General features: G+C 39.3%; 1 protein-coding gene across 1 annotated transcript in view; it reads left to right on the forward strand.

Annotated features, from left to right (window-relative positions):
• The window catches only part of LOC120567698, a 51,018-nt gene that overhangs the window by 37,820 nt on the left and 649 nt on the right, over window positions 1-12,549 (forward strand). Inside the window, exon 36 of the mRNA XM_039814666.1 lies at window positions 110-497. Coding sequence (XP_039670600.1) covers window positions 110-497 — 388 coding nt within the window. The remainder of the gene's footprint in view (window positions 1-109; window positions 498-12,549) is intronic.

A 12,549-nucleotide genomic window follows, 5' to 3' on the forward strand; every position in this document is an offset into this window, starting at 1 on the left:
AAAAAAAAAAAAAAAAAAAAAAAAAAAAAAAAAAAAAAAAAAAAAAAAAAAAAAAAAAAAAAAAAAAAAAAAAAAAAAAAAAAAAAAGTAAGAAAAAAGAAAAGAACAGAGACGCAAGGCAAGCAAAGAAGACAATTGCACAATTAAAAAGACAGACGAGAAGGAGAAAGAGAAAAAGAAAACTGGAAAAGAACTATGTTGGGAAACGGCAACGGGGAGAGAGGAGTGGGAAAGAGAGCGAAGGAGCAGCAGGGAGGAATCTGACTTAAAGAGGAGTCACCGTGGGGGAGGAACAGCTCGGCATGATGACCACAGGGAGAGGGGAGGGGAGGAACAGGAGAGCAGGCGTGAGAGGAGGAAGTTTGACAGAGCAGTGGGTGAGGAGGAGAGGGGGAAGAGGAAAGAGGATGGAGAGAGGAGAGGAAGTGACAGAGGCAGAGAGCAGGAACACGGCCACCGGGGATCTGTACGTGGCTCCATGGCGCTGCTGGAAGATGGTCTGTATATTTAATTTTAATGAAGTTATTTGTGGCACTTTTATTTTTTGGGGCATTTTAGGCCTTTATTAGTCTATATCCACGACGTTCCACGACGTTAAACTTCCGGGATTGTTCAGGTGCCGCCGGATGCCAATGAACCGGAGCATGTTTTTCTCCCATGCCAGAATGCTGGCTAAGACCCTCCTTAGCAGCGCCGTGGAGGAAGGTCTGGCAGTGCAAGACTAGGCCTTTATTTGACAGGACAGCTTAGAGAGAGTGGAATGACATGGAGCAAAGGGCTACAGTCGAGGACTGAGCCTCTTTATATAGGTGCGCGCTCCACCAGGTGAGCTTCCCAGGCGCCCTTTGTGACACTTTTAAACATTAATACGATTCAGTCATGCTGGCTATCAAGATTCAGGTTTTTAAGATCTCTGCAGAAACAAATGTAAAATAGAAGATGTACAGATTTTCTACAAAAGAGAAAAGGAAAAACTTGTGATGGTCATCAAGTCAAATCTGATATGAGGAATCCTGTCTTCATACTTTGGATTTCTATCTCTCCAGTTCACAGTGAATATAGCAGGATAACTTTGGGTCATTTGTGTGTAAAATATCAGCCAGTTTGTACAAAGTTTAGACCGTTTTTTTCACAGAAACCTATGAGAAACATAGAGAATTAAATTAAAATGCAATCAAGTTACACATTGAAATGTTTTCGACTTCCTAAAGATATGACAGAAAAATGTCAGCTAAAGGCTCCTGCACACTGCCTGCGTGGCGTGAGCGTGTCAGCTGCGTGGCGTGTCCGTTTTTATTTCAGCTCCCATGTTAACAGGTTAGAGCTTGTACATTGCCTGCGTCACACGAACATCTCAGGCGCCTCTCGAGCCGGGCCGGAAACGCGTGCATGCTAGAAATAGGACCGACTCCTATTTTTCACGAATTTATACGAAAAGATGTATGTCATTTTGACACAAATACATTTAGTAAATTACATTTTGATGTTTGAAAGTCTATAGGTGTTGACATAAATGCAGATATAAATGTAATTTAAAAAAATAAATAAATAAATAATTATCGATTTTCAAATATTGCACCTTTCAATACAGAACGAAATATTCTGTAGCCTATTTTTTTTTGTTGTCTTTGCTGCAGGGCTGGACATTAAGGCTTGTCCGCTTGTCCGGGACAAGTGGATTTTTTGTAGGGCAAGTGGAAGAGGAATTTACTTGCCCCACTGGACAAGTTAAAACTAAAATAATTACGTCTATGTTACCGATTTGAAACAAATTAATTTTTTCCCACAATCCGGGGCAGCGGACTGCTAACGTTAGACCCAGCGGCAGTGGGCTAGCGGACCGCTAACATTAGACCCAGCGGCAGTGAGATAGCGGACCGCTAACGTTAGACCCAGCGGCAGTGGGATAGCGGACCGCTAACATTAGACCCAGCGGCAGTGGGATAGCTGACCAATAACGTTAGACCCAGCGGCAGTGGGATAGCGGACCGCTAACGTTAGACCCAGCGGCAGTGGGATAGCGGACCGCTAACGTCGGACGGACTGCTAGCTAGTAGGGGTGGGAATCACCAGAGGCCTCACGATACGATATCATCCCGATACTTATGTCACGATACGATATTATTACGATTTTAAACATATTGCAGTAGTCTGCGATATATTGCAATTTATTACCTTTTTTTCCAACTTGAAATTTTTCCCAATTTCAAATGATGTCCCCAAAAGGAAACTCTGTCAACGTTTGTTTTATCTCAAAAGATAAATTTCATCTCACTTAGATCAATACTTGGCGTCTGTGTATCGATCGAGTATTGCCACGGAAAATATCGCGATACTATGCTGTATTGATTTTTTCCCCCACCCCTATTAGCTAGATGTTCAGCTCATTCTCTGTAAGCGATGCAACATAAAAGCACGGTGGAACCAGCAAGCCAACCAGCCGGTGTTAGTTAGCTAACGTTAGCTTGCTAACTCCGCCTTAACGTTACCCCGTCGCCACATCGTTCACAGAAAACGAGCGGAATAAAGCTGTCACTTGTGGCGATAGCAGTGTGCTTTGTGTGGATGAAGCATGAAGTTAATCTGACTCATTTAGCGGCTGGCTCTCTGCCTCGTAGCGTTAATACTCCACTGCTCGTTTTTCCGTCAGTTATTGTAAAACCTCAGCTCCGCAACTTGCCGGATTAAACATCAGCTAAAAATCAACTGTAAAGTAGCTACACCTTTTAAAGGATCCCTTGGTAAATCAGCCTCTGCCAGGTAGAAAGTGAAATTGTAGAAAAAAAAAAAAGGTTAACACCAACATTTAGTGGCAAAATCTATTGTTATGTCTACAAAATTATTTTAGATATAGTATAAATTCAAGTCACCACTACCTCTGGTGATACACTGCACACCGGCGTGCAACGTATTACTTTGTATTATGGAGTCTGGAGATCCTTTTTTCTTGTTGAAGGGGAAATCTATTGTTGGGACACTTGTTCTGTTTCAACTGAATTTTATTAATGTTGAAAGTGTTTGGATGCTTTCAACGGTATGTTCGAATTCTGCATTAGCAAAACACACAACAAAATTATAAAATGATAAATCTTAACCCGGACAAGTGACTTTTGTGCATGGACAAGTGAAACGTAAATGTACTTGTCCAAAGGACAAGTGCCTCAAAAAGTTAATGTCAAGCCCTGTTTGCTGTAATCAAATCAGTATATTTATGTTTATGGGAAACATACATGTGTACAGACAAGGCTAGCAGCAGACATGTTTCTGGTGTGCAAAGACATAGAAAACGCCACGCAGCCACCACGCAGCTGACATGCAACAGAAACGCCCCGCTCACGCCACGCAGGCAGTGTGCAGGAAGCCTAATTCATGCTGAAGCCTCACATTAGCTTCAGCTGAACTTGCAGCAACCACTAACTCTCTCAACGTACATTTGGGCATGTCAATGTGAACTAATGTTAAAGGAATACGCCACTGTTTGTTGAAATAGGGCTTATCAATGTCTACCCTGGCTGTAGATAGGTGGGCCAACGCAGCTTTATTCCGCTCGTTTTCTGTGAACGATGTGGCGATGGGGTAACGTTAAGGCGGAGTTAGCAAGCTAACGTTAGCTAACTAACACCGGCTGGTTGGATTGCTGGTTCCGCCGTGCTTTTATGTTGCATCGCTTACAGAGAATGAGCTGAACAGCTAGCTAGTAGGGGTGGGGGAAAAAATCGATACAGCATAGTATCTTGCAGCAACCACTAACTCTCTCAAAGTACATTTGGGCATGTCAATGTGAACTAATGTTAAAGGAATACGCCACTGTTTGTTGAAATAAGGCTCATCAATGTCTACCCTAGCTGTAGATAGGTGGGCCAACGCATTTTTTGTCTCAGTGCAAGTAATTAGGTTGTTTTTTTGTCTTTTGTTGGCTCACTTTTACTCACAACATGCTAACCGGCAACATAGGATTCCATTCACTATACTAAGCTAATTAGCGGTGGCGCTGCCGGTGTTGCACTGGACTAAAACAATGCGTGCACAAAAAATGCATTGGCCCACCTATCTACAGCTAGGGGAGACCGTGATAAGCCCTATTTCAACAAACGGTGGCGTATCCCTTTAATGCATGTATTATGGTGGACTTGAACAAGTCTGAACCTATTGTTTAATCATGAATGATACCTGGTAATAGTGTTAACTGTTTCAGGTCCACTGCTCCTTGCTGAGTGAGCCTGAACAAGAGTAAAAAAACTGGAACACAGCCGTTACAGTATGAGAACGAAGAAATAAAATAGAACTACTGAGCAAGGTGCATGGGTAGCAGCACAGGGAAACACAGTCAACATAATATAATCTGCAACAACCATCGTCAACATCAACATCAGCATGCATTATGTCACCAACACCCTTTGTCAACGTCTCTCACGTCCTCAACATAAAGTCACCAGACTAGAATATAAACAACCAAACCAAAGAAATAAAGTAGCCACCGAGTTCAAGTTTGGACAATCGGACCTGAGAGGAAATGATGTCAAATAGAGTGTAGAGGCTGCTAGTACTTTGTTCATGACTCCTTTATTGTTGTGATAAACCTAACACTTTCAAATACATACTTAAAACCTTAACATGTGTTACAGAAACATGTATTTCTACATGGTAGTTCTGGTGTTTCAGGGTAAAACTACACTTTTTGTAAGACGGTGCCTTTCTTTTAGACATACTGTGTTTGCATTGTGTTTTTATTTCACTAAAAAGAACATTATGAGTGTGCAGTTGTTGTATTTCATATATAAATTACTAAAACGTGACCTGGGAACTCTACCTGGATGAATATTAATTACCCTATATGTAACTAAATCATCTCATTTTTGTTTTTCTTCACATCAGCCGTTACAGACATTTTTCACTCAGTGCACTTAAACCAGGCGTTGCCTTCTTTGTGTCGAGTTGAATGTATTTTATGTCACGTCTTGATGCTTCTGGAATATTGTGCAATGGTTCACTTTGTTTATAGTCATCACTGGTGTCTTGGGTAAATATTATTTTCCATGGCACTGGTTTCTTATTGAACAAATAAATTATAAGAGTTATTAAATAGTGATGCTATTTTGCTTTTTAATCTTGAATTACACGGAATGGATGACAAATTTAAACCAAACATTTGGACTTTTAATTACTTAGGTATTGCTGCTTACTACAGTAAAGGGTCTAAATACTCTCTGAAAAGACATATTTAAAAGAAGAAGTAGTCATTTTAAAATGTGCACATACTGTATTGTACAGGATGAAGTATGGAGCCCATTTTGCAAATCATAAGGCTTTCAAAAATGTAAGAATAGAGAACTACAGTATAGCAATAACTCAATAAAAGTATGGCCATAACCTTGTGTCTCCTCCTGCTGTTATTCTACTTGATTAGTTTAAAGTGCTGGAGGAGCTGCTGGGATTTATTGGAGTCACCAAAAGAAGAAATTTAAGCTGTCAATCAAACAAAACTCGCTCAACATAACCTGTGTGGGTTTACAGTCATGGTTGTGCGAGCTTCACTGCCAACATAAATCATGTCATTATGCAGTTTGGGAGGCGTGTTCAGGGCTTCTCATTAAGTTTCGTTTCCCGCAAAAACTCCTATTAAGTTACGTTTCTCACAAAGAAGTCCCTGATTCTCGACACTAATCTTAACAAAACAACAAAACTATGAAATTAAAATAAAAAAATAGTCCTGAAGGTCAGAGAGGCCAAGTTGATGGTCTTGTTTTTTTGTTGTTTTTTACTATTACATGTCCATATAAAAAAAGTACATTTAAAATCCAAAGAAAAGAACAGAAGCATAAAAAAAAGAACAGGATCAACATTTACTGTGTTCAAGTTCTGGCTCTATTTAACAAAGGTGGGGCTGATTCAATCTTATCTACTTCTTCTATAATCTTTTCCTATTGTGTCATTTTACAGAGTGACATTAGTACTACAGACAACATGGACTATGGACTACAAACACTGCCCAGCGGTAACAGGGTTTTATGACACAGAATGTGAATAGATACAGTATATAACAGTGTATACATAGCTCTTACAGTGTTCTTACCAGGGAATATTTAATAGAAAGCTTCAACTTTATTTACCAGGACTAACGGCACGCTCAAATTCAAATCAGATAATCTGATCAGATTATGTAATATCTCAGGGAAATGAAAAGAATCGAGGGAGAGAGCAGCTTGGGAAATATTTTCTGTCTGTCTGTGAGCCTCGGTGACGGTAGTTTCAGTATAGAACGAGGAAGATGTGCAACAGCTCATGTTGTGCCATCTGCTCGAAAACTGCCTATGTTGCATTGCATAAACTGTTTTTTAGAAATTGTTTGCATTTTTATATTTATTGAGAAATTATTTATAGACACTATGATCTGCATGCCATCCTACATGATTTATGTGTCAAATCATGAGTAATCTTTTGTAGATTGTAATGATTTATTACTGTTAACTGAGAGTTGATGACTGACTGTTACACTACTTGGACTGTTGAGTTCTTGTACTTTACTTTAGTATTTCCATTTCATGCTACTTCATACTTCCACTCTACTACATCTTGTAAACCAATGTTGTACTTTTTACTCCTCTACATTTGTTTCCCATGCAACACTAGGTACTTTACAGATTGAAATTGTAAATACAAAATATTAATCATCTAATAAATTCTGGCAGTATATCAATTAATTCGCACCAGCTGCAACATGGGTGATGTTTACACATTAATGCATCAAGAATTATAATCCAGTGATATTATATACATTATTCTAACATGGGCCATTCTGCATAATGACTATTTTTACTTTTGGTGCTTTAAGTATATTTTGATGCCAATACATACTTACTTTTACTTAAGTGAGTAAAAAAATTGGAGTACTTTTTCCACCACTGATTATCAGTGTTAATATTTGCTAAGAAGCACTTAACACAAACAAGTAGAATGTCAGTGGTTTTAATCATTTGAGTTTTATGATAAGTTAAAGTCTATGGAGGCCCATTGATTTATAGCACATGGTATTTATAGCACTGCACACATATTCAGTTCAAACTCCATTCAAATTACACAATGCTCTGTATTACACACAGATCATGTGTCTCTTAATGATTCACTCCCATCACACCTTTAACTCAGCATCACTGTGTACGTCACAGTTTCTTCAAAGGCTTCTCTAGTTGAAATATTGATACTTTGCACTCTTTCGCCCACTTTGTATTGTTCTGTCTCTCTTTACTTTGCACAAACTGGCAGGGCTTACTTAAGGTGTGGATTTGGTCAAACAGGCCCAACCTACTGAACAAACTCAAAGTTATCAGAGAGCTGATAAATGTGGAGCTATCAAACTAGTTCTCAGAAAGCTGATAAATGTGGAGCTATCAAAATTATTCTCAGAAAGCTGATAAATGTGGAGCTATCAAAATTATTCTCAGAGAGCTGATAGATGTGGAGATATCAAACTAGTTCCCAGAGAGCTGATAGATGTGGAGATATCAAACTAGTTCCCAGAGAGCTGATAAATGTGGAGATATCAAACTAGTTCCCAGAGAGCTGATGAATGTGGAGATATCAAACTAGTTCCCAGAGAGCTGATGAATGTGGAGATATCAAACTAGTTCCCAGAGAGCTGATGAATGTGGAGATATCAAACTAGTTCCCAGAGAGCTGATGAATGTGGAGATATCAAACTAGTGAGGGATCACTATAGGTAGACGTGTTTTAAACTTCATCTGTGATGTTCAGGAACTCATCAAGCCAATTATACATGGCGAAACAATTAGCCTTCATGACTTTCCAGTTCATAAGGATTAAGCGTAAGTAAGTGTTGAAATAGACTTGATGAGTAGTTGCACAACAGAGCTGTATCATGTAAACAAATGGTCTAGCTGTCAGGCGAGAAGGCAAGTCTGTAAAAAGCAGAAACAGTGACACAGCAGCACAAATAGCCTCCGGATGGGCTTCAAATCAATGCAGCCGACTTGTTTTAGAACACTAACTTATGAAGTTATTCATGAACAAGTGCAACTGTCACACATGGACCAATATGTGGAGCTATACTGTAACAAAGCACAAATGTGAGCAGCTTTTCAATGTGTTTGCACGTTGATAAGTACATTTTAAGGTGACTGATTTCTTTTTCTGTTTTTTGCAACATATTTTATTGAGATCAGAATCAAGTTTTGAAACTAAACATGTTGTACAGTTTGGATTTTAAACAGAAAAACACACAGAAGACAAAATTACAGAGCACAACAAATTATACATCAAAGGCCAGGAAAATGTAAATAAATAAATAAGTAAATAAATAAAATAAGGCACACCACTCACCCACCCCACCCTGGCTTAGTTGGAATAATATGCATACATACAAAATATAACAGAACTTAGTCTGGTAAGACTTGTAATTCTGCGAAATATAATAGAAAAGGCTGCCATATACACAAAAACGTATCAATGTCACCTCTCATCGTGTACTTCATTTTCTCAAGTTCCATGAAAAACACACATCTTTTGAGACTTCCACTGTAAGAGAATTCGACGTCTGGCTAGTAAAGAAGGGAAACTAAGAATTTCCTTCTGTGCTAAAGTTAGTCGATCTGACTGGCCAGGGGTCCCAAAAATACCAATTAAGGGGCACGGTTGAAAATCTATTCCTGTTATAATTGAAATTGTATTGAAATAACCAGACCGGAAGATGTGTAAGCGTGGACAAAGGAAAAACATGTGGCTCAGGTGGCACGTGACTGATTTCTACTTGTTTCTCTTTTATTGGACTAAATTACTTTATTGGGCCAAAAATGACTTAGCCTTTGGTTAACCTGTTCTGGCCCAATCAGAGGGAGCTCTAATGTTTGGGTCCATTTTAAAAAACGCATTTTATGGTCTTCTTCTTCTTCTTCTTCTTCTTCTAACCCTTACCCAAAAGCTAGTAGAAGTCTAAAGGTTCAGTCAGTCAAATATGAACAAATGTAGGCTAGTTACTGTCTATTATTGTAGGTTGCTGTTACTCATAATAGTCCTAACAAAAGCTAAGTTTATCATGTACTTGAGTCATTTTTAACACGAGCAGGTAAAAATCTGAACTTTAGTACAGTACTTCGTCTTCTCCTCCATGCTGCTACACTCTTTTCATTGTATACTATCAGGTGATACTAAGTACAATACATTGTATTGTAAAGGCACAAACAATGCCCGTCAATGTTTTTAAACTGCTCGCTAGTACACTGAGGAGCTGAGATTTAGTTTCAGGAGAACCAAAAGCTGGTTCTACGTCTTCATATTACCGCCATTGTTAAGGGTGGCTTTAGGTAGACCCACCCACTGGTGATGGCAAATCAAATGTTGACCTTTATAACAAATTAATATAATAGTGGTTTCTCCCTGATGTCAAGAAAGCAGTGTCCCTTTTGTTTGTAAAGGAATTGTGCAGGGGTACGTCCCACTTTATAGAGCCGGTAACAACAACAGAAATGTGCTCAGTCTTGGTCTCAGAGATAGTTAAGAGTCCCCAGTGGGTTAAGTAGTTTCAGAGGCGGCGCCCGGTTGGCTCATTTGGGAGAGCGTGCACACATGTATAGACGTTTAATCCTCGATGGAGAGGCTTAGGGTTCGAATCCGACCTGCGGCACTTTCCTGCACATTCTTCCCCCTCTGTCTCCCCTTTCATGTCTAGGCTGTCCTATCAATTAAGGGCGAAAATGATCCCAAAAAATTTAAAATCTTTAAGTATAGTTTCAGAGGCTTCTCAGCTTTGACAGGAGTATAATAGAGGGGGAAATGCCCCATCCTTGTCAGTTCTGGTGTGTTAAAGGTCTGATCTATTGAGTTGACCCCAGCTCAACCTGTAGAGTGTGGGTCCCATTGTAGGCTGAGTCCTTGGCAGCGGCCCAGGTTCGAATCCGCCCCACGGCTGTGTGTCATTACGTTCCCCCCTCTCTCTCCCCTTTCATGTCTTCAAGCTGTCCTGTAAATTACAGGTCATAAAAGCCCCCAAATAATAATCCAATTTTTGTTTTCTAAAAAGTCTAATCTATTATCTTTACATAGATAATACATTGACATCATTTCTTCATTTCCAAACTATCAAATGGCCTCGCTCAACAACATTTGTATCCCTACCTTCAAGTCAGGCATTTTGTAAGGGATCTCAGAATTTACATTTGATCTCCCGTTTTTGTCACTGCTTTTTTACGACACCAGTGGGAGCCTGAGGCCTGGGCTGCAGAATTGGGTGTCAGACGAACTGTGGGAGGAAGGTCTGTCGGCAATACAGAGCTGCTCCATTAGTTCTAGATACAGATTCGTTCATTTAAAGTCTTACACAGACTGCATTACTCCAAAACCAAACTTCACAAGATTTCTGAATCAGTTTCCTCTCTGTGTGACAGATGTGGTATCACTGAAGGATCACTGTCACACTCATTCTGGCACTGTCCAATATGGCGTCATTTCTGGAGTGACATATTACAGTTTTTTTCGATTGCTTACTGTAAGCGCTATTTTGAAAACAGGGACCGTTTTTTCAGAACACTACACACAGTTAGCCCAACCACACACCCAGTCAGCAGAAGACCTCAGACCCTTTGCAAAAATAAACACTAATTTATAAAAAAAAAATATATATTTTGTTACCATATGCACACACGTTCCATATGACTTAATAGTTTGAACCAGTTACTTTGCTGTTGCTAACCTAAAACACTTTTAGTAATTCTACTTCTCAGTGATTAGAGTACTGTAAATGAAGTACACAAAAAGTGCAAATATACAATAAGTTCACCAAACACTACACAAGACCAATGCTGCAGACAGAAAATATAATTTATTTCTCTCCATGTACCCAAATCAGTCAACATGTAGAATCCCAACAAAACATGTCCCAGTTTCCATGCTACTACAGTAGTGTGCATAACACGGTTAGCTCAGCAAACAACATAAAATGTGTATCCAGTACAGGTCACAATTACAGTAAAAAAATAAAGAAAAAATATGAAAAAACAGTACAGAACATACTAGACTTACCTGCTGCATTTGTATAGTGCTTAAACCTGATTGGTGTGTCTACAATTAAGCCATCATGTGTTTGCGTACCTGATGTGTGTCCACAGGTCGGCTCATAGGTGAGGTCATTTGACAGTCAGTGCTTTGGAATTGCAAGGAAGTGACATCATGATATCATTCTATGTCTAATGTATACAAGTGTGTTTAGTGTTTTGCAAATCACTGTGAGGCTGACATTGTGCTTATGGTGGTGCACATTGATTTCAGTGTGTAAGCAGTCGGCAAAAATTGTAAACCTATTTCCAATGAAATGAATATTAAGCCCATAGGCGTAATTTACAGGGGAGGATGGTGGGGTTACAACCACTGGCCAATAATCAAAACTGGCCAGTGTGACCTCCCCAAAAACCTATTATAATTTCCTTTACATAAATAAAGACATTTGCACTGATACTTGATGCAGAAAAGGTACACGTGTTTGCAGAAAAATTCACCAGAAAATGAAGAGTTTGATATGCTCAAAATTTCAATGTGGCTCAGAAGTGGAGATCTCAACCCCCCCACCCCCACTAAACAAACTTGTATACATTTGACACAGAAGTATATCATGATGTCACTTCCTTGCAATTCCAAGGCACTGACTGTCAAATGACCTCACTTATGAGCCGACCTGTGAAACACAGCCATCAGGTGCACAAACACATGATTGTTTAATTGTAGACACACAAATCAGGTTTAAGCACTATACAAATACAGCAGGTAAGGTCACCTACCTTCAACCAAAATCAAAGGAGTCAGAAGAAGAGGGAGGGGGAAAGGGGGACTCCAGAGAGGAGGTGAAGGAGGTAGAGGAAGAAGTACCCCTCGTTCAGGCCATGGAGGACGCCTGTGAACAGGTTGAATTGCAGCTGTTCAAGGATGGATTCGATATTAAAGACGGTTCTTCCCACGTTGTCTTGCCAATGAGGAGATATCGCCTGTGATGCTGATGAAATTCTCTGGCCAGATCCAGCTAGGCGAACAGATACAGTAAAGCATGTAAACATGTTCTAGTACCAACACAAAATGTAGGTATAATTCTGAAATTTATTTTGTATATGATACCTCTTCTGAACAACTTCAGGGAACAAATCAATCAAAGTTCCTTAACTGGAAACAGAGGAAGAAAATGTAATCTGACAATAATGTAGATCACGATGTATCTTGGCTTTTATCAGAAGATTACTTGACATACTGACACCCTGACTGTAACTGTACACTCAGGTGTAATATCTATTCTGTTAGGCAATGGCATTGCTGAAATGACTCATGGGTTAAAATAAACACATGACTAGCAAAGAGCTGGCAGTTAGAGTAAAACCTGTCACTAAAAACCATGGACTGTATTAAAACTACAAACCTACAACCAGTGTAATCCTTTACTAGTTGAAGAGAGCTACTGTAAAAAATACTTCAAACCATAATTCTGCATTTTCTACTTCATTTTAAAGTCTGTTCTCACAGCATTTTCAGTTTCTTTTATTGAACTTGGGGCAACTT

Source organism: Perca fluviatilis, chromosome 11, assembly GCF_010015445.1.
Source record: "Perca fluviatilis chromosome 11, GENO_Pfluv_1.0, whole genome shotgun sequence".
Classification (NCBI taxonomy): domain Eukaryota; kingdom Metazoa; phylum Chordata; class Actinopteri; order Perciformes; family Percidae; genus Perca; species Perca fluviatilis.